Source organism: Papio anubis, chromosome X, assembly GCF_008728515.1.
Source record: "Papio anubis isolate 15944 chromosome X, Panubis1.0, whole genome shotgun sequence".
Taxonomy (NCBI): domain Eukaryota; kingdom Metazoa; phylum Chordata; class Mammalia; order Primates; family Cercopithecidae; genus Papio; species Papio anubis.
Window position 1 is genome coordinate 81,389,321 of NC_044996.1, and position 22,602 is coordinate 81,411,922.

The window sequence follows — 22,602 nt, forward strand, 5'->3', positions numbered from 1 at the left end:
AGTGCAGTGGCGCGATCTCGGCTCACTGCAAGCTCCGCCTCCCGGGTCCGCGCCATTCTCCTGCCTCAGCCTCCCAAGTAGCTGGGACTACAGGCGCCCGCCACCGCGCCCGGCTAATTTTTTGTGTTTTAGTAGAGACGGGGTTTCACCGTGTTAGCCAGGATGGTCTCGATCTCCTGACCTCGTGATCCGCCCGCCTCGGCCTCCCAAAGTGCAGGGATTACAGGCGTGAGCCACCGCGCCCGGCTTGTTATTTATTTATTTGTTATTTATTTATTTATTTATTTATTTATTTTGAGATAGAGTCTCACTCTGTCTCCCAGGCTGGAGTGTAGTGGTACCATCTCGGCTCACTGCAACCTCCGCCTCTTGGGTTTAAGCAATTCTACTGCCTCAGCCTCCCGAGTAGCTGGGACTACAGGCATGTGCCACCATGCCTGGCTAATTTTTGTATTTTTAGTAGAGATGGGGTCAGGCTGGTCTTTAACTCGTGACTTCAAGCAATCCACCTGCCTTGGCCTCCCAAAGTGCTGGGATTACAGGCGTGAGCCACTGCGCCCGGCAAGAAAAACTTTTAAACAGAATTTAGTAAGGCTTTAAAACATAGATATCAAGTGTATTCCCCACAGTAGGCTATGAGGATGGTTGCAAGTGCCCTGGGACTATGAAGTCAGAGGATCATTATGACAAGGTGACTTATGGGAAATGCCCGTGCCAACTAAAAAATGATCCTGAGTACCTTTTATCTATCCTAAAGGCATGCTTGTCAGTGGTGTGGGCATAAGATAAGCCTTTATATCTGGGGATGGCAGATGACCACACAAAAACTTGTACATACATGAGTATTTAAAGCAGTACTATTCATAACAGCTAAAAAGTGGAAATGACCCAAGTGTCCATCCAGTGGTGAATGGATAAACAAATGTAGTATACCTATACACACTGGAGTGTTGTCCAGCCATAAGAAGGAATGAAACACTAATACGTGCTACAGCATGGATAAACCTTGGAAACGTGATGCTAAGAAGCCAGCCACAAAAGACCACATATTGTATTATTCCATTTATATAAAATGTTCAGAATTGGCAAATCCACAGAGACAGAAAGTAGATAGTTGCCCAGGGGCTGGGGGAATACGCAGTGACTGCTAATGTGTCCCAGGGGACTCAAATGATGACCAGGCATCAGGCCCCAGCATGAGGGGCAGTAGGATGCCTTCCTTTGAGGAATGACTGTGTGCAGCTCTTCAGAAAGAACTCCTGTAAGGGCCCTGTGGCAAGAAGGCAAAGAAGGAATTCCTCATGTCCTCCCCTACCGCATATAACCTCCCTCATCTCCTGCCTCTCTTTGGTTAGTGGCAGGCGAGTCTCTTCTTCAAGGCAAGCACTTCTGTGCTCCTGGGCATGCAGTACCTTCATTCACAGGAAAAACAGCTTCTGGGTCTCTGAGCAGCCATAGTGGGTCTTATGCTGGTCAAACAGTTTGTGCAGAGCATCCATATAAAGTGCGTGGTATTTGTCCACCATCTCCTGGCTTGGGTTTTCAATTTGGGGCAGTGGCAGAGGCTCCCCAACTGCCAAGAGAGATGGGAAAAGAGAAAAGGAAAGTGTTAGAACCTCCTCTTCCTTTAACCTCCCTCTCCTACCTTTGGCCTGATTCTTGCATCCCAGATCAGCTCCCACCTTCCCCTCTGCTGCCGTCTTCTTTGGTGGGGCCAGGCTGAGGTTGAGGTTGAGAAACCTGAGGTGGCATTGGGGCTGAGAGTGGCACTCACCCACAGTGGCAATAGGCCTGGCATATGGCAGGAGCCCAGTGGAGCCTTGACAGAAGCTTTGTCCATAGAAGACACAAAAGTAAAAACCAAAGATACGGCGGAAGCAGCTCTGGAACTTGTACATCCTGCTGTCCTTATGGAACAGCACCTGATCATACACCTCAGTTTCCCCAAAAGTGAAGGTGGGGACCAGATGAGCCCTGTAGGAAAACTCCAATTTATTTTCTAAACACAGTCTAGGATGAGACCCATCCTGGAAGAACATTTGTTTGCTTGCCAGGCCCTCATCTATTTTGGTGAAATCCTGGTGACACAAAGCATTTTTTTCTTGCACTAAACAGGGTTTTCCTATTTAATGTCTCTTGTCATGAAATTTTCAAGGCCAGTGAGAGTGCTGTCTCTGGGCCAGGATTACAAGGGCAAGATATAGCGGGGTTGGAGGAGGGGGTGGTCAGGGAAGCAAGAGAAGTTGAGCAGAGATCCCCGGAAAGACCCATATCATGAAAAGTTTCCAGAAGGTGTCAAGGAGGGGAATATCCAACTCTGTTTGTATTAGTAGAAAGCACAGAGAAGATGACAGTAATTTTGCACAGATGCCCATACTTTATGTGATATGCCCTTCACCCAAGGGGGCAATGCGTAAAGTGTTCTGTCCTTGGGTTATAGGATTAGAGCAGAGAAAAGTTGTTTCCCTTCCACAGACCATGAGAATCCACCCTGAACAGTGCCCTGGGTAGTCAGGCTCAAATTCCGTGAGGGAGAGAAGAGTAAATCTCTCTTACCCAAATCTTGGTGACTTGCTAATAACAATCTCTCAGCACTTTGACATACGTTACATGACTGGTTCCTCACAGCAAAGGCCATGGAGGGCACAGTGGAGGATGCAGAAGTACAGGTTCAGAAAGGGATGGTCACTCAGGCAGTCAGTGAGTGGCAGGACCTGGACTAGAACCCAGGACTCCCAACTCAGAGCGCTCTTCCCTACATGATACTTCCAACTGGTGAACAGGCCCCTCAGGCAAGGTCCTTGGAAGAAATACTCCCCTCTTCTCTAAGTCTGCAATAGGACAATTGTCCCTGCGTCCAGAGAGCTGGCCTGCTGACCCAATGGGGCACTCTACAGCTCCAGCCCTGGGCCCCTAAATCACAGTGACTAACATTTATTGATCTCTTATAGTGTGCCGGGGACGTGGTAAGTGTTTTGTGGGGTACATTCATTTAAAGCCCACAATTACCCTATGGAGTAGGTACCGTTCTTAGCCACATCATTAAGATGGAAAACACCAAGGCTCAGAATGGTTAAGGAACCTGTCCCAGAGTGCACAGTCATGGAACCAGGATTTTAAATCAGGCTCCTGACTCCCAATCCTGCACACACACTCATTATACTGTACTGCCCCGTGCACTTACCGTTAGCAGACTGGTGTAGATATCAGTATTGATAGAGATAATGTGGGCGTCATCTATATGCCAGCGCAGCTTTGGCCCAAGCCCCTTGATATTGAACCTGGGTTTATGATTTGACCTCTCAGAAACTAGTCGAGCTAGCTCAGAAGGACTGGATGACCCATCTTTCTTACTTGGTAGTATGTTCCTTGAGGGCAAAATTCACATCTGATTCATCCTGGCCTCACCTACAAGGTCATGCTGCTCAGGGAACACCATGCACTGCCCCTCTGGGGGGAGCACCTACCCATGCTGGAGGGCTGTGCGCACGAACCCCTTGCGCTTCTGGAGAATGAGGGTGGTGGTGTTGGGCACACTTTGCAGGGCCTCACCCACACCTCCCACTACAATGCCCACGAGGTTGCCAGTGCTATGGCTCAGCAGATAGTCGATGGCTGGCTGGCTCACGGAGCACACACCTAAAGAGAATCAAGGAGCAAAATGATCAGGAGAGGAGAAAATTGCTAAGAGAGAACACTCTATTCTCTGCTCTTCACTGGCTTGTTCCCATAGTTCCTAGGAGGAGAGGAGCAATGAGATGGTACTAAAGAGTGTGAAGAAGAAAGGTTGTTGACAAACAGAATAGCTCATGTTGAGGCAATATCTTCATTTTGCAGGAGGCACTGAGTCAAAACTGGTAGGAAGGTTTTCAGTGGGATAACCAGAAGGACTTTCTGAATCCCATGTATAATGGTACCCTTTTTTTTTTTCCATTAAGAGAAACAGCTATTATTTATTGAGCATATACTCTGTGGCAGGCATTGTGTCAAGTTCTTTTTTTTTTTTTTTTTTTAAAGACAGAGTTTCGCTCTGTCACCCAGGCTGGAGTGCAGTGGTGTGATCTCGGCTCACTGCAACCTCTGCCTCCTAGGTTCAAACGATTCTCCTGCCTCAGCCTCCTGAGTAGGTGGGATTACAGGTGCCCACCACCATGCCTGGCTAATTTTTGTATTTTTAGTAGAGATGGGGTTTCCCCATGTTGGCTAGGCTGGTCTTGAACTCCTGACCTCAGGTGATCCACCCACCTCAGCCTCCCAAAGTGCTGGGATTACAGGCGTGAGTCACTGCGCCTGGCCAGTGTTGAATTCTTTACTTGCATCATCTCCCTTAGTCATCATCCCACAACTGAGGTCAGACTGTTTTCATCTGCACCACTTTATGGATGAGGAAACTGAGGATAGTTTGCTCAAGACCACGTAAGTGGCAGAGCTAGGTTCAATCCCAGGCAGCTTAGCTCTAGAACATATGCTTTTGACTAGTATGCTACAGTGACATGGGGGCGGGGGGTGGGGAGGAGGGGATGGGATTTAAAAGGGTGCATTTCCAAGCAGAAACATGGACCAGAAGCTCCAGTAAGTATGGTCAGAAACACCTTTGGCCATGAGGTACTCCCTAACAAAGGGGATCTTGAAGAACCAGGACAGCGTGGCCAAGTGAGGAGTGATGCCTGGGAAAGTCTTCGAGAAGCCTGTGGCCTCAGTGCAGAAGTTGCAGAAGGCACCAAAGGTCAGGAGGCCGTGGGGGTGAACCCCCATGAGGTAGTTGTGCTCAGGTGACAGGTCCTTTGTCTTCAGGATCTGCAGCCGTGGAGAGAAATGCCAGAGGTGGTGGAATGAGATTACATGGCAGAAACAAGGGTGGTGACACTTCAGGGATCAGGGCGCTCTCTAAAGCAGAGCTTTCCGACAGATTTTCTGAATGGGTTTCAGGAGGGCTGAGATATTGGTCTCTGAGGCCATTGGACAACAATCTGGGACAGCTAGAACTGCCAGATCTCCTGCCTGCGGCTAGAAGTAGCCTCAGCCATCTGAGGCTTGCTTTGTGCAAGTTATCATTGTCTATGAACACTTTTGTGAAGAAGATCAGGAAGCTTGGCTCTAAAAGTCAGGGCAGTGTTTGTTGTATACTCCAAAGAGTGCCCTGAGGGTCAGCATAGCAGTACATTTCTGGAACATCTTCCTGGCATTGTTTCCCGCCAATCCCCTTCCAGTGCCTATCTAAGTAACTTGTATTGAACTGGGAAAATCCTGCTTAGATATCACCATGTCTGTGAAGCCTTTCCTTATCCCCCATCTGAACTACTTCTGCACCTTGTGCCAAACAAATAATATACTTTATACTAATGTCCTCCCCATTAGATGTGAGCTCCTTGATGGCAGAGAATTGCATCCTGCTCATTTCCCTGTGCTCCTAACATGTGGTTCAGAGTAGATTTTCAATCCATGCTTATTAAACTGATCTGAACGGTGCTTGCCTTCCGTCTGTGTCAGCTGGCAGGTGATGCCAAGGGTGTACAAAGTTTCCTAGCAGAGTATAGAGTGCTCAGTAGAAATGTTGAATCTTGAAGTATATTTAGCATAGACTGAGACTTCCCTGGGATACTTATCTTCCTTATGGACAACTCTAGTCATGTGGCATAAATGACTTTTGCCTCAGAGTTTTGGGAACTCTGGGGACACTGGGGAAGAGATACTTACCGTAATGGGGAAATAGTCCCTGATGTGGGTCCAGACACACCAGTTCCTTACCCAGGCCGAACGCCTGCCACCTGAGACAAAAGCAGTAGGGGATGATGTCAGTGTGTGCCACCCCATACATTCCACGGGCTCAGGGATTCCCTGGCATGGCTCTGCTAGAGAGGTGGGAAAGGAGGAGACCCTAGGATGGTCCTGTTTGGCCCAGCTCCTGTGGCTCTGAGAACTTGGATGAGGAGCCTGTGGTATGGCAAGTGGGACTCCCTGGCTGCAGGTTCTGATGGAACATTCTTCTTTCTAGGTCTGTGAGTCTTACCGCGCTCTGGGGTCTTCCAGTCCAGGAACAACCAGGCAAGGTAAAGCGCTGGTAGCGGCCACAAGGATGTAAACAGCAAGTAGATGAACAGTGGCTGCAAGATCCAAACTGATGAGGGACCAGGTTAGACCAAATTTGTGCTGCCAGCAGAACTTGACTATGCCCAGTCCCATCACCAGCCCTCCACATTACCTAAGCCTCTGGTCCTGGCCTCAACACAGTCCAGGTCCTGTTCATCATCGTCCATGTCTACTTCTACTTGTCCTTCAAACATTTCCTCTATCATCTACCATACACAAGCCTTATTTCTCTGCCTACCTGTCATCCCTGTCCACCTGCTTCCCTGTACAGCCACTATCTCTGTACTCCTGCTCTCTACTTCCTACCAGTTTCTTTCCCCTCCTACCCCCATTTGGTAACCATCTTTTTCCTCTTGTCTCCTGTCTCCCTCCCTATCCATCATCCCTCATTAAGCCACTAGCCCACTCTCCCTCACCCCTATGCTATCCATATCTTCTTACACACTGCCCACTCAGCATCTGCATCCTTCTACTATTTCCTATCCACGATGCTTGTCCTTTTGCTCATTCACCATTCTTTCCATGGACACTGTCTTCCCCCATGCTACCACCACCCCACTCCCAGAATAGACAACTCTATGGTTCAAACCCAGGCTATACTTCTTTAAGTCTGGGATGCTAATGTTTCCTCTGTCCTATTCCCCATGATCATAAGGGAGCATTCCCTGGGCCTCACTTTTCCTCTCCAGATAGTAAGGATTAGGAAGTGGCTGAAATTAACTAGATCTACTCATATCCATCATGACCCTGTTCCATCCCCCGCCCCTCCCCCTACATATTCTCACTGTCTCCTGGGGCTCTATCTCATTCTTCTCCAGGGCACTCATGGAACTCGAGACTCCTTGGTTTTGCACTCTAGTACAATCTTAGATGATGGAAAGGCTCGAGATGAGACTTCACATGGCCCTGAAAGTCACCCTAGATCTGGCCCTGGCTTCTGACTCTGGCTTCTTGCTATGCACTCTTGGGTCAATACTCACAGATGGCAAGGTAGCTCAAAGGCCACTGCAGAAGCATCAGACTCTGGAAGTGACTAGGCTGCTTGGAATGAGGCATGATTCTTGGGAGCCTGAGGGAGGCGGAGATCTCAGAACAGTGTTCCAACCAAAGGTGCTACCGGCCTCTGGAAGTTCACTTAATCGTGAATGCATATGACTATGAGGAGCTTGTACCTGCCCTCTTCCCTCTTGTCCTTCCCTGCCCCCCACCCACTGCAGGGGCAGGTTCTGAAGTACAAGGACTGCCCCGTCAGGTCTGGTCCAGCCCATTTGCCCTTTGACTGTCTTTCCTAGGATTATTAGCACATCAAGATGGAGAAAGGTGAGAATGACTGCCATGTAGTCGGAGTGACACAGGGACCTAGAGAAGGTGAAACCCCCTCGCAGGCTACTCAGAAACTGTAGGGATTGTGACCTTAGGGAGATGACTGCTGAGAAGGGAGTTCTGGGGATTTGTGGTGTGGGGAGCACCTGGGATTTGGCCTTTGTTGCCCTGAAGCAGGCTGCTTTGGGGCTGCTCCACTTTTAACTTTTATTATAAAAATTTTCAAACACACAAAAAGCGAGAAGATGCAACAAATTTTTATCTTCATGTTCATCTTCAACAACTATTAATATTTTTCCATACTTGTTTCATTTATCTCCCCACCTTTTTTTTCCTTGGAGTATTTTAAAGCAATTCTAAGATAGCATGTCATTTCACCCCTAAATGCATCACTGTGCATCTACAAAAAATACAGATGTTTTCTTTCATATCACCCTTAACAAATTTAATAATTCCTTAATAATATCTAATATCCAGTCCATATTCAAATATCTTTCTATATAGTTGGCCAATTTGAATCACATCCAAACAAGGTCCACTGGTTATATTTGGATGTTACGTGCCTTATGTCTCAGTCTCTTGCTCTTTGTTTGTCATGATAAAATAGAACCCAGATACAGAAAGCCACTTAAAACAAATGTATTGGTTAATGAATTATTGTAAGACAAACACCTTGTAACCACCACTTGGTGAAGAAGATGAACTTTTCTATCCACCCCAGGATGCTCTCCATGTGCCCCATTCCAGCCACAACCCACCACTTCCTCCTCCCAAAGTAACCATCATCTTGACATTCAGAGTCATCTTTTCCTTGCATTTCTATGGTTTTCTTACCTAATTGTACTTCCCTAATGACTATGGTTTAGTCTTCCCCATTTTAAATATTGATTTGTCCTTGAAGTTTTCTCTCTCTTTTTTATTTTATTTTATTTTGTTTTATTTTTTTGAGGCAGGATCTCACCCTGTCACCCAGGCTGGAGTTTAGTGGTGCAAACACAGCTCACTGCAGCCTCAATCTCTGAGGCTTAAGTGATCCTCCAGCCTCAGCCTCCTGAGTAGTTGGGACTACAGGTATGCACTATCATGCCTGGCTAATTTTTTATTTTTTGTAGAGATGGGGTGTCACCATGCTGCCCAGGCTGGTCTTGAACTCTTGAGCTCAAGAAATCCTACCACCTCAGCCTCCCAAAGTGCTGGGATTACCAGCATGAGCCACCACACCTGGCCATTTTTACTTTTTATTTTGGAATAGTTTTAGATTTACGAGAGAGTTGCAAAGATAGTATAGAGAGTTCTCTACACCCTTCGTGTAGCTTCCCCTTTATATTAACATCTTATTAACAATGGCATATTTATCACAACTAAGAAACCAATATTGGTGCATTTATATTTACTAAACACCACGTTTTATTTGTACTGTATCAGTTTTTTCCACAAATGTCCATTTTCTGTCCCAGGATCCCATTGGAATCTCACATTGCATTTAATCATCATCTCTCCTTTGTCTCCTCCAATCTGTGACAGTGTCTTTGTTTTTATTTTATTTTATTTTATTTTTTAACCACATACTCAGATTGGGTTAGTTTCTCGGTCTTTCCTCGACTTCCATGACTTTGGTGCTTTTGAAGAGCTTAAGTCGGTTCCCCCTCCATCCCTTTCCTTTCCTTATGCTTTAGCTGTTGAAGAGCTCACAGGATTTGACCTGTAGAATTTCCCACAGTTTGGATTTTGCTTATCTCATACTTACAGTGCTTCAGCATGTTCCTCTGTATTTCTTGCAGATTGATAGCTGGATTCAAAGACTATAGTGATTCAGATTTGATCCCTTTGTCAAGATCTTATTTTTCTTTTAATATAGAACAATCTCCCTTCCTCCCCTCCTTTTTTTCCATTGCCACTGACTTAGTGAAGACTGTTTTTCTCTGGAGTAAGCCAGTCTTCCAAGCTTCCACGAGCAGGGGTGGGGTGTGGAGCGTGATTCCTAGGTGAGTCTCAAATACAGGCCAAAGTGGGACGGCGGAAGCAAAGCCCTCACTTCTCTCTTTGACTCTTGTAACTTTATGCCCATTAAAGCAAATGTGGTTGTGTGTGTATGTGGTTTTTGGTTTTGTTTTTTGCTTTTTCCACCTGAAGATTGCATGCCTCTAAAGAGATTGGGACCATATCTTATTTGTCAGTATATCTGCTCTTAATGCCTGAAAGCCCTAGGGCCTTGGTGTTAAGAGAAGGATCAGTAAGTGAGGATCTTAGTTTGGGGTCTATGGTTGGATGATTTCTCACATGTAATGAGATCACTAGAGTCCTATGGGGGCATATGTCCTGGGGACTTGAGTGGGGGATGAGAGGCCATACAGAAACAGAAGACAAGGAACACATTACAAAAGGGGAGAAGAAAGAATGAGAGAAAGGAAGGAAGGCAGGTGCTCACCTTTGAGGCACTTTGGCAAAAGAAAAAGTTCTGCCTACTTTGCCCTCCCACTCCAGGTCTTCCTGTTTACTGGAAATCAGCCTGGCCCTAGAGCAAATGTTAGCACTCAGGTCTCACAGCACCACTGCCCTACTGATGTGTTGACATCCCGTGGTTGAGGATGGAGACTCGCCCCTGACAATATGGGGGAGATTAGCACTCTGTCTTTCCGGAATAGAATATCCTGGGCCTACACCAACTCCCTCTCCATGCTCTCTCATCCTTGTAAATTGTCTTCTCCAGGAAGCAAGCCTCCTGGGTTAACTTTTAATAATGTGTGAATTCTCAGTTTTTCTCCTGTATTTCCTCCTGCCTCCCCCAGAAAAAAAAGGAAGTAAATTGTTGAGAAGACACTTGAGCTAAGAGAGTTGATCTGTATATATATTTTTCTTTTTAGCACTAGATCCCAACCATCGCCTAAGTATTTTAACGTTTACAATGCCGTGGCTCTCCACATGATAATATGTAACAAACTAAAGCCACTGTGTATATTACAAAATGACAGTATTTGTATGCATTTGAAAGAAAAGTGTGCTGCAGGCCGGGCGCGGTGGCTCAAGCCTGTAATCCCAGCACTTTGGGAGGCCGAGGCGGGTGGATCACGAGGTCAGGAGATCGAGACCATCCTGGCTAACATGGTGAAACCCCGTCTCTACCAAAAATACAAAAAACTAGCCGGGCGTGGTGGCGGGCGCCTGTAGTCCCAGCTACTCGGAGGCTGAGGCAGGAGAATGGCGTAAACCCGGGAGGTGGAGCTTGCAGTGAGCCGAGATCGCGCCACTGCACTCCAGCCTGGGTGACACAGCGAGATTCCGTCTCAAAAAAAAAAAAAAAAAAAAAAAAGAAAAGTGTGCTGCAAGCATATTATTTATTCATTCTAAACAAGGCTTGGGTCAGGTAGAGGTTTCTGGAATCCTTGTATAATTAAGTTACTCTTCCACTCCTCAGAGGTTTGCACCTCCAAGTTGGAAACAATGGCTTGCTTGCTTTTTTCCCAAAATGGAAATTTATTTCCTTTTATTTCTGATTATGAAAATAATCCATGTAAATCACAAAATTTTCAGAGCCCTCAGAAAAGTATAAAGGGAACAAAAGTAATTCATAATCTCACTATCCAGAAATGACCACTGTTAACTGTTAACATCCTGGTATCTATCTTTCTTGACTTTTTGTCTATATAAGTATAAGCATAGGTATAGTGTCACTGTTAAGAGTTCGGGTTCTTGAGTCCAACATATCTAAGTCTATATCTCAGCTCTGCCACTTAAGTGAACTATGGCAGATGATTTAATTTCTTAGTGCCTCCGTTTCCTCATAAGTAAAACAATAATTATAATACCCACATCACAGGGTTGTCATGTAGTTAGAATAATTCATGTGAAGCACTTTGATCAGCACCTTGCTCATATATATGATCATATTAAAAACTCGATACATGTTAGTTATTTTATATATTAACCAAAATGGGATTATATTCTATGTCCCATTTTGTAACCTGCTTTTTCACCCAAAAGTATATCGTGGACATTTTTCATGTCAATCTTCTTCTATAACATCGTACATAGCATTCCATTGTATGGGTATGCTGTAATTCATTTAACCAATCTCTTATTATGGAGGAAGCACTTATTTTTAGACCTGTCTCTTCCACACTCTGGTCAGATCTTTAGCTCTTTTAATGGTAGGTGAAAGGTCACTGATCAGAAACCCTCCCTTACTTGGAGCCTTCTCAGTGGCACTGCTATGTCCTCTCCCGCAGCACTTTCTAGGAGTTAGTGTGGTACAGAAAGTGAAATGCATTTTTTTTTTTTTTTTTTGAGACAGAGTCTCACTCTTGTTGCCCAGGCTGGAGTGCAATAGCATGATCTTGGCTCACTGCAACCTCTGCCTCCCAGGTTCAAGCGATTCTCCTGACTCAGCCTCCTGAGTAGCTGGGATCATGGGTGTGTGCCACCACACCCGGCTAATTTTTGTATTTTTAGTAGAGATGGGGTTTCACCATGTTGACCAGGCTGGTCTCGAACTCCTGACCTCAACAGATCTACAGCTTTGACCTCCCAAAGTGCTGGGATTACAGGTGTGAGCCACCGTGCCCGGCCTGTGAAATGCATTCTAAAGCTTCCATCAACCTGGGTATGTTCCGGGGATCAGGCAGCCAGGTCAGCAGAATCAGCCTCTCTCTCCAAGGAGATGACCATGTCTGAACAAAGGGCTTGATTTTCTTCTCCAAACAACTCAGGAGGCAAGCACTGTGGTCTGCAAGTGTCCCCCAAAGTTCATGTGTTAGAAACTTAATTCCAAATACAATGCTGTTAAGAGGTGGACCTTTAAGGGATAATGAATGTCAGTATCACAGGAAGGGGCTAGTTATCATGGGAGTGGGTTCATTATCACAAGAGGGAATTCGTTATAAAAGCGAGTTTGGTGCTTTCTCGCTCTCGCTCTTCCTCTTCTGCCTTCTACCATGGGATGACGCAGTAAGAAGACCCTCACCAGACGCAGGCCCCTTAAGTTTGAACTTCTCAGACCCCAGAACTAGAAGAAATAAATTTATTTTCTTTGTAAATTACCCGGTCTGTAGTATTCTGTTATGGCAACACAAGATTGTCTAAGATAGCGCGTTTCATGAAGGCCCCCAGTATCCTATTAGACCTAGCAGGGCTGTTGTTTGGATTCACCTCAGTTAAACTGAGGAAATGTTTAAATGCAAGCTAAGTCCAGGGCTGAGGTGACGCCTGGAAAAATGGGATTTATAAATCCCATCACTGAGGTCAGCCTGTACCCAGGATAAACTAGGTAAGAAATCTGTGTTTCATCAGTGTCTTGGTTTCTAGGCTTTTCTACTGTTTTGTTTTCCTTTTGAGAAACATTCAGTCAGCTCACCTGAACTAATGATTAGTGTTTTACAACTTCCTAGGCCAGAGTGTCTGGGGCATCCAGGGATTTTCTTGGTATCTGGGTGGTCCTGGCCACCTTGCCTGAATTACATATTTCTTTAAAAAGTAATAGCTAAAAGAAAACCTGGGAATGTGGAGAACTGGTTGTTAGTAAGGACATGATCCTTTCCTTTTGTTTTTGTTTTCTTGATATGACATCAAGAAATTGTAGTAATAATAATCCTTGACTGATGACATACTTTCATTGTTTTATGAATGTCCTTCTTTTCTATCTATGTATCCATGTATCTGTGTATCTGTCTATCTATCTATCTATCTATCTATCTACCTACCTACCTATCTATCTTTATTGATTCAGGTTTTTCCAGTTGGAATTTCTCTCTGGAGCACTACACATGAAAGGTACTGTCTTGCCCCTGGATCACAACTTAGCAGCTAGTTATCTGGCCTTGGCCTTCTCTTTCTACTCTGAGAGCTGAAGGCATCTTTTTGATGCTACAGCTTTGGTAGTAGAATTCTTCTTTCCCTTATCTTCAGTCCTTGGCCTGTAAGCATTCATCAGAGCAGATTCAAACTCTCAAGTGATTTCTGTCACAATAGGATGTGGGCAGCAAATAGCTAAAATAGGTCACAGAGGATGAAGAGGTGTCAACATTCTCCTAAGCCAATGTTTGGTCATATGAGGATCCAGGTATCAAGACGCAACTTGATGTTCTAAGATCTGGAAGGTCAGCAAGTGGGGAGGTCAAGGCAAAAATAAGCCAAGAGGGAAGGCCATTCCAAAAGGTGGCAAAGCCAGTGGAAACCACCCAGGCCTAGTCCTAGGTCAAAGGTTAGTGGATATCGAAAGGGCAAGTGATCTTGGTCTCTCTGTCTGGGTGATTAGAACGATCAGACAGGAGACTTGCCATTTTCGCACCTGCTTTGACATGCTGGGCCAGGCTGTCATGCAGTGTCACTGGCTAACCTCAGCTTATACCCAAGTTACCCTACCTGCCTCTGGCTTTCTTCCTTTTCCTTTTAAACATGTTTTGGTGCAAAACAATTGGATGAATTCATGCTGTAGGGTGTGTGTGTGTGTTTGTAAATAGCCAAGGTAGGGGCAGCAAAGATCAAGGATTTATTTAATGCAGTGTGATAGCTGCAGGAGCAAACAATTGGATGAATTCGTGCTGTAGGGTGTGTGTGTGTGTGTGTGTGTGTGTGTGTGTAAGTAGCCAAGGTAGGGGCAGCAAAGATTGAGGATTTATTTAATGCAGTGTGATAGCTGCAGGAGTGAAAACCATGGTGTGCAAAGAAAGAATCTGTCATATCACAGAATGTGCCTAGGCAAATGCTATCTGGGAAGCTGCTTCCATTTCTCCAGCATGACTGAACTGTGAGGGACTGAGAACCCATCAGTCTGAAAGGCAATGGTTTATTGGCTGCAAACTCTCCGGGGCTTATGCACCCACCAGGGACTCTCTCTCATTCATTCTCAAGTCCAGGAATGGCTGCCTGCGCCCACTGGGTAACAGTCATTTATCTCATACATTATATCCTTCATAAGTAGGTAACCCCATTGGCCCCTTAATGTTTCTGGAAGATCTTAGTTTCCCACTCTTTTTACCTTTGGTGTCAGAGATACTACAGGAGACATAAAGAATCATAAAACTGGGCCAGGCGTGGGAGCTTGTGCCTGTAATCCTAGCACTTTGGGAGGCCGAGGCAGGTGGATCACTTGAGGTCAGGAGTTCAAGACCAGCCTGGCCAATATGGTGAAACCCCATCTCTACTAAAAATACAAAAAATTAGCCGGATATGGTGGTGGGCACCTGTAATCCCAGCTACTTGGGAGGCCGAGGCAGGAGAATCACTTGAACCTGGAGATGGAGGTTGCAGTGAGCTGAGATCGCGCCATTGCACTCCAGCCTGGGTAACAAGAGAGAAATGCCATCTGAAAAAAAAAAAAGGGAATCATAAAATTTTTCATCTTACCTTCTGGGAGAAGTAGCTGGTGTGGCTTGACGTTTCCAAGGCCTCATCTTTATCTTCTAAGAGATGGCATACTTGCCAAAGTTACTGTAGCTGCTGGGGCTGTGGGTGGAGAGGGATGCCCTTCACTGCAGGGTAGTGGGGAATTACATCAACTTTTATTGTCCTTAACCTGTTCTCAAAACTAAACTAAACTTAGTGTATGGTTTATTCAGCCTCTGGGAATGAGAAAAACATCTTTTATGCCCCAGAGCTGTGACCTGTTTACAGAGAGGAGGCAGGGAGACCTAGAAGGAGTCAAGACCTACAAGCTGAGCCAGAGGTTGCAAACTCAAGTGTCTCTAGGGATCGGAGATACAGAGATGAGGGAACCAGGCAGAGAGTTGTAATAGGGAATGGTGGGGACTTGGTTGACCCAGAGAGGGCGTGTTCCTTCTAAAGGCCTTCAAATTTAGTTTCTCCAACTTTTCTTAGAAAAAACTTCAAACATACAGGAAGGTTGAAAGAATAGTATAATAAACAACTGTATATCATCTACCTCTCCAATTCAACAATATTGTGCATATTTATTTCATCTCTCTGTACATATATGCATATGTACATGTGTACATGCATATATGTATGTATGTGTGTCTTGTTTTTCTGAACCATTTCAAATTTAAAAACAACCATAACTGTGCTGTCCACATAAAACACAACTACAAACAGATTTAGCCCAAGGGCTGCTAATTTGTTACCACTGGGGAAGGGCTGGTATGAGGTGCATAGACCAAGTGTTGGGTGCCAAGAGGAAGTCCTGGTAGTGCAATCAATAGCCGAGAGATCTGGCGTGCAACAACGGGTGGATTAGCAGAAACAGGCATGGCCTTCTAGCTCCTTCCCTATCTTCTTGTTTCTGAAAAGAATATGTAATGCTTTTCAGATCTACTAGGGATTTTTTATCTTTTCCTTTTTGTGTTAATTATGAAATATATCATGCATATAAAAGAGTTGAAAGAATAATATGCAAATATATGTGTGTCTGCCCTCTGACTTAAGAAATAGATGCTGCCAGTAGTTTCTAAGGCCCCTGTGTGCCTCTCCCTGTTCTCGTTCCCCTGTACCCTCCCCTACCATGAGTAACTGATGTGTTTGTCTATCATTCCCTTGATTTTATTTACAGTTCCATCGCATATGTATGTCTTCCTAAACAATAAAACATTTAGGTTTGTCTGCTTTTGGCATAGAAACATTACACACACACACACACACACACACACAGTATTCTTCTGTTACTTGATTGTTTTCACTCAACACTATGATTTTGATACTCATCTTTGTTTACATAAGCAGCTCTGTTTTTTGTATTCCATTGTATGAATATGGATGTACCACAGTTCATTCATCCATGTTCTTATTGATGGACATTTATATTGTTTTTTCCTATTATGTACATTGCTTCTAGAACATTCTATTTTATGTCTTCTGGTGCTCATGTGCAAAAGTTTCTCTAGGATCTATAACTAAGAGTGGAACTGCTGGGTCATATGGTCTGTGTGTATTCACTTGTACTAGAGCCTACTAGATTGTGTTTTCCAAAATGATTGTATCAATATATGCCTTTGCCAGAGTGTGACAGTTCACATTGCTCCATATCCTCTGTGACACTTGGCTTTAACTAACTTTAAAATTGTTGCCCATCAGTTTAGTGTGAGATGCTACCTTGCTGTGGTTTTCATGTGCATTTCCTTAATCACTAACGAGTTTGGGTGTGTCAGTTCATATGTTTATGAGCAATATTTCTTCCGGAAAATTCTTGTTTATGTTTTTATTGATTTTTCTATTGGTTGTTTTTCTCTTATTGATTTTCAGGAGCTCTTGATATGTTCCGTATATTAATCCTTTGTCAGTTAGGTGCTGGAACTGTTGACATACCAATGTGCGGTGAGGTATAGAAGACATAGCCTCCAGAGCCAGACCATGTGGATTCAAATCCCAGCTCCATTTTTTACTAACTGTGAGATCTCACACAATTTAACCTCTCTGTGCCTCAGCTTCGTTAACCTCTTTGAGCTTCTTTGTTCTCATCTGTGGAGTACCTAATTCATATGTTATAATTATGATTAATTGAATTAATATGTGTAAAGTACTTAGAATGGTGTCTGTTTCATAGTAATCAAGACATAGTTTAAAAAAAAAAAACTTTTATTTTAGGTTCCGAAGTACATGTGCAGGTTTGTTTTATAGGTAAACTCATGTTACAGGGGTTCGTTGTACAGATTATTTCATCACCCAGGTACTAAGCCTAGCACCCATTCATTATTTTCTCTGATCCTCTCCCTCCTCCCTTCCTCCACCCATAAGTAGGCCCCAGTGTCTGTTTGTGTCCATGCGTTCTCATCATATGGCTCCCACCTATAAGTGAGAACAAAGGCATAGTTTTAAATAAAATGCTCCTCTGAGAGTGGGCATTTAAAAAAAAAATTTATAAAGTACCTTTTATTTTGTTACAATGTTTTCTCTTTTAAATTTCTAACAAAGTAATAAATTCAAGTAATAAAAAATAAAATAGTATGGAGGGTTTATGATGAAAAAGAACAGTTCTCTAACCCTGTCTCCACTTCCTAAGGATAAACAATTTTAACTCATTTTGGTTTTAATTCTGGAGATTATCTCCCTAAGTCTAAACAATATGCTTTGATCTGTTCACTGATGTATCTGAAGGGCTGTTGACAACACTTGGCACATAGTAGGTGCTCAATAATATTTGCTGAATGAATTCTCCTTTTCCTAGTTGGTAGATTGTCTTTTCACTTACTTATTTATTTATTTATTTATTTATTTATTTATTTATTTGTGAGAGAGTCTCACTCTCTCACCCAGGCCCAGGCTAGAGTGCAGTGGTGCGATTTTAGCTCACTGCAACCTCCACCTCCTGGGTGGAATTCTTGTGCCTCAAGGAATTCTTGTACCTCAGCCTACCAAGTAGCTGGGACTACAGGTGCATGCCACAATGCCCAGCTAATTTTTGTGTTTTTTGTAGAGATGGAGTTTCACCATGTTGGCCAGGCTGGTCTCAAATTCCTGAACTCTAGCAGTTCGCCCACCTCAGCCTCCAAAAGTGTTGGGATTAAAGGCGTGAGCTACTTTGCCCAGCCCTTTTCCCCTTTTTTAGAGATTTTTTTTCAAGTTCTTAATTTTAATGTGGTTGAATTTATCAATCCTTTCTCTTGAGGTTTATACTTTTTGCGTGTTGTTTAATCAATTCTTCCCCATCTGAGGTTTTAAAGATAGTTTCCTATGAAAGTTCTTCCTGAATTTAAAGTCTATTTTTCTTAAAAATTTATTCATAACTTTAGGGAAAAGAAAGGGCTGCAAAAATAGCAGGTTTCGATAGTTACAGAAAAGAGTCTCCACAAATATTGACCCGAGTGATTCTCAGTCTGTAAATGGAGCTGGGCTAAGCCTCTTGGCTCCTCTTCAAGCTCCTTCCTTGATGTTTTTAGTCTCAGGACCAAGTCTTCCATCTTAGCCCTCCTCTGCCAACCACTGCTACCTCACATTTTCTCTAGCTAAGATTCCTTGAAGAAAAGTACGAGTAAAAAGGCTTAAACGAAATCTATTTTATATCTATCTCATTCATTTGTTCAACAAATATTTATTGCGTGTTATGTTTCATGCAGTGTTCTAAGTGCTGGGGTTACAGAAGTGAACTAGACAAAGTCTCTGTCCTCATGATGCTTACATTCTAGGGAGAGAAGACAACAGCAAACATATATAATATAATATAATATAATATAATACAATATAATACCAAGCTGTGCTACATTCTGCAAAATAAAATAAATCAGAGTAAGGGCGCTGGTTAATGGGTTGCAATTTTAGATAGGTTGGCAAAGGAAGGCATGTGGCTCTAGGGGAAAAGTCACTGCAGACAGACAGAATAGCAGGTACAAAGTCCTTGAGGCAGGAGCATGCTTAACTTGTTCAAGGGGCAGCAAGTGGGCCAGCGTGGCGAGCAACAAGTAGAGAAAGGAGTAGGAAGTGGGGTCAGAGAGGTAGTGGTAGGGTTAGCCATGGCAAGTCTTTGAGGACATAAGTTATCTTGAGTCATCAATGACTGCCTATTGGGTAGTAGCAAGGACTAGGGCCGGATTTCTATTCTGGTCTCTTGGTCCCTGGTTTCTCTTCCCTTCACTACCCATTTAATCTTTTGAAATTTCCTTTTGCACTTGTCACTTTCAGGTACTATTGCTTAGGAGATAAAGGCTAAATTTCACAGCCTCTGAAAGCTCTCCCATGTTGTTCCCTCTACCTGGAATACCCACACAGCTCTTCTTTGCCCAAGGTTGCATGACCAACCCAGTCAAGACAAGAAGCCAGTTTTCTTGACTCTCAATTGTAACAATAAGAACATATTAGAACTAGAATGATTTCTGTTAGTTGGGATGTAGGTTCAGTGCATGTGACAGAGATCCAAAATAAAATATGGCTTAAGTAAGTTAAAGATCTATCTCTTTCTTCCTCTCAGTCATCACAAGGTATGTGCGTTACTGTGGCAGTTCTGCTCAGTGAAGTTGTTAGGGGCCCGGGCCCCTCCATCCCCGGGGTGTTGACCTTACTTGCATTATCCATGCCGGTTCATCACCAGGTCTCCCTAGACCATTGTGATAGCCTCTTAATGTCCTCCCTGCTTTGGCGTTTGCCCTTTTAAATTCTATTTTCTACAAGACAGCTAGAGGAAGGCTTCTAAACTGTAGGCCAGATTTTGCCATTCCCTGCTCAAAACCCTTCCAATGATGAGGACAATCTTTAGACACTGATGTGGAGTGACTTTCAGAATATGTTTTAGTGAAAAAAGCAAGATACAGAGCACCATATATAGTAATACTACCTTTTGGGCTGGATGGGGGGAATAAAAATATATATATTTTATATATCATATTATATACATTATTATCTATTACATATAATAGATATAATATATATCTATTATATATAATAGATCTAGAAATGCTTTTTGTTGCAAAAAGTACTCTAGAAGGAAAACAAACCCCAGATTAACAAAAATGGTTATCTGTAGAGAGAGGGAAGGGACAGGTTAGAGGGGGTGGAGATGGAAGTGGGATGTCTCTGAATATACTGTATCATATCAGCTAATAAGTGTGCAGGAAGTGATAGAAATAGAAAAACATTATTGTACAACCTCTGATGAAATAATAGTGTCAGTCAATGATGATCATTGGCTGCTAAAACCATGAGGTGAAAGGTTGATGTAGAATGTCACAATGAAAAGATCACGCTGTTACCACCTGCATTTCTGATCAATCTTAGAGTCACTAAAAGTGGGGCAACCCAATGTGAAGGACCTACCTATACTTATTCTTACCTCTAAAGTTAATCCCGAATCTAAACAAGCCTTGGACTAACTTTCAGTTTACAAGAAATGGAATGAAGGAACAAATGAAAAGATACCACAGGGAAGCAAACAGAAATCCAGAATCCAGGACTTTTTACAGGACGGAAATCTAGTTTCTTTAAGAAGTCAGTGGATCCGGGCTTGGAGACATGTACCTGTAGTCCCAGCTACTCGGAAGGCTGCAGGAAGATTGCTTGAGCCCAGGAGCTCTGGGCTGGAGTGTGCTATGCCAGTGGGGTATCTGCACTAAGTTTGGCACACGTTTGGCATTGATATGGTGACCTCCTGGGAGCAGGGAACCACCAGATTGCTTAAGGAGGGGTGAACCGAGCCAGGTTGGAACTGGAGCAGGTCAAAACTCCAATGCTGATCAGTCATGGGATCGTGCCTATTAATAACCACTGCACTACATCCTGGGCAACACAGTGAGACCCCTTTTCTTAAAAATAAGTCAGTTGTACGAAAAAAGTGAGGGACAGGAGATGAAGGACTGCTTTAGATGAAAGTAATTTATGGGACATCATAAACCAACTGGAAACAATTTTTAAGGCAATGAGGGAAATTTGACTATGGACTGAGCATTAGATGATACCAAAGAATTAATTTTGTTAGTTGTGATAATGGCTTTATTTTTATGTAAGAAAGTATTCATATTTTTCAGATGTGACATATGTAAGGGTGAAATTTGCTTTAAAATACTTCAGCAAAAATAGAAAAATTGAAATAGATGAAGAAAGTGGCATTATCTTGATAATTGTTGAATCTAGGTGATGAATTTATGGAGGTTCATCATACTATTCTCTCTACTTTCGTATCTGTTTAGAAACTTTCATAATAAAACATTTTAACTCCTCCAACAATTCCTCTTCTCACTTAGAAAAAATATCCAAAGTCAACACCTTGATCCTTGAGGTCCTACTTCATCTAGTCCCTATCACCTCTCTCACCTCATCTTCCATTCTCCTCCTGTTCATTTCACCCCGGCCAGTTACCAGGCCATCTTGCTGTTCCCTAAACATGCCAAGTAGATTCCTTCTCAGTGTTTTTGTCCTTACTGGTCCCTTTGCTTGGACTGTTCTTCCCCCAGTGGCAGCTGGTTGCCTCACTTCATTCAGATCTCTATCCAAATAACAAATTTCCAGGAAGGGTCTCTGTCAGCACCCCAGCTAAAGTCGGACTCCCACTGAGCCCTTGATATTTCTTCATGGTACTTGTCACTACCTAATGGTGTGGCTTGCTTACTTGATTGATTGTCTGCTTCCCTAAACTAGAATACAAACTTTCTGAGGGCAGAGTCTTTGTTTTATTCAGTGCTGCAATCCCAGCATCTGTTAGGTTGGCGCAAAAGTAATTCTGTTTTCTTTTTTTTTTGAGACAGAGTCTTGCTCTATCACCCAGGCTGGCATGCAGTGGTGCGATCTTGGCTCACTGCAACATCCACCTCCCTGGTTCAAGCGATTCTTCTGCCTCAGCCTCCCGAGTAGCTGGGACTACAGGCATGCGCCACCATGTCTGGCTAATTTTTGTATTTTTAGTAAAGACAGGGTTTCACCATATTGGCCAGGCTGGTCTCGAACTCCTGACCTTGTGATCTGCCCGCCTCAGCCTCCCAAAGTGCTGGTACAGGCGTGAGCCACCGCGCCCGGCCTTAGTGCAAAAGTAATTCTATTAGGTTGCACCAACCTAATAGAACAGTTCTTGCCACATAATAGGAACTCCATAAGCATTTGTTAAAATAACCAAAGAAGAGGGTAGTGATCACTTGAAAGCACTGAGTGATTTGTCAGGTTGACACATTTGCTGAACTGCTAATCCTCTACGAACACCATGTGCTATAATGACCTGTATATGTCATATGGTGTGAGAGATCTCGGAGATAAGAGTGAGGCATCTCCCAGACTCTGCTTGTCTTCAGGGAGGACTTGTTTGCACAGATGCTTTTGGGCTGTGTTACCTGGCTCACCGCCAGGCAGTTGGTTTGTAAAGGGGGTGGAGCCCTCCTCCAGCTATCAGCATGACTGCTCTGTTTTCTGACTCACCAGTTCCCTGTCTAAGGCCATCCCTAAGCTCTGTTTTCTTCCAGTTACTGGCGAAAACAGGAAAACTGGTTGTTGAGAAAAAGTGCCACCAGGTCTTGGGAGCCAGCATGTGGGCTCTGAATGTTTTTAGTTCTTCCTCAGACATCATGCCTTGAGACTGTGGTGGTTTATGCTGTGGAGGCCTGAAAAGAGTGGGTTCCCTGTGACAGTCTTGGACCTGGTAGCAGCAGTGAGTCTGAAGGTCTGTTTCCTTCCCTCAACAAGGAACCGTTCCCCTATCGACTTTACATCCAACCTCTCTCCCTTGTCCCTCTTGATACTTTCTTGTTATGTGGCGACAGGATAGAAGTGAGCTTGGGCCTGTGGCACCTGAGGGGTGCCTGAGCAGAGTCCCCATTCAATTCTTTCCAGCTC

General features: G+C 43.9%; 1 protein-coding gene across 1 annotated transcript; it reads right to left on the minus strand.

Moving 5' to 3' along the window:
- Window positions 1-485: 485 nt before the first annotated feature.
- AWAT1 (acyl-CoA wax alcohol acyltransferase 1) lies at window positions 486-7,693 on the minus strand. The gene is made up of 6 exons (XM_021933015.2): window positions 7,071-7,693; window positions 6,011-6,118; window positions 5,698-5,768; window positions 4,593-4,797; window positions 3,468-3,639; window positions 486-1,974 (listed from the first exon to the last, which is right to left on the minus strand). The coding sequence occupies exons 1-6, from the start codon at window positions 7,144-7,146 to the stop codon at window positions 1,419-1,421; spliced, it is 1,188 nt and encodes a 395-aa protein (XP_021788707.1). The 5' UTR covers window positions 7,147-7,693; the 3' UTR covers window positions 486-1,418.
- Between the last annotated feature and the right edge of the window lie 14,909 nt (window positions 7,694-22,602).

Excerpts from the sequence above, each read along its gene's own strand:
- AWAT1 (XM_021933015.2), bottom strand. The coding sequence starts at position 7,146 with ATGCCTCATTCCAAGCAGCCTAGTCACTTCCAGAGTCTGATGCTTCTG. Across the intron at positions 4,798-5,697 it reads GGGACTATTTCCCCATTACG|ATCCTGAAGACAAAGGACCT; the intron begins GTAAGTATCTCT and ends CCACGGCTGCAG. Across the intron at positions 1,975-3,467 it reads CGCACAGCCCTCCAGCATGG|GGCTCATCTGGTCCCCACCT; the intron begins GTAGGTGCTCCC and ends GTTTTCCTACAG.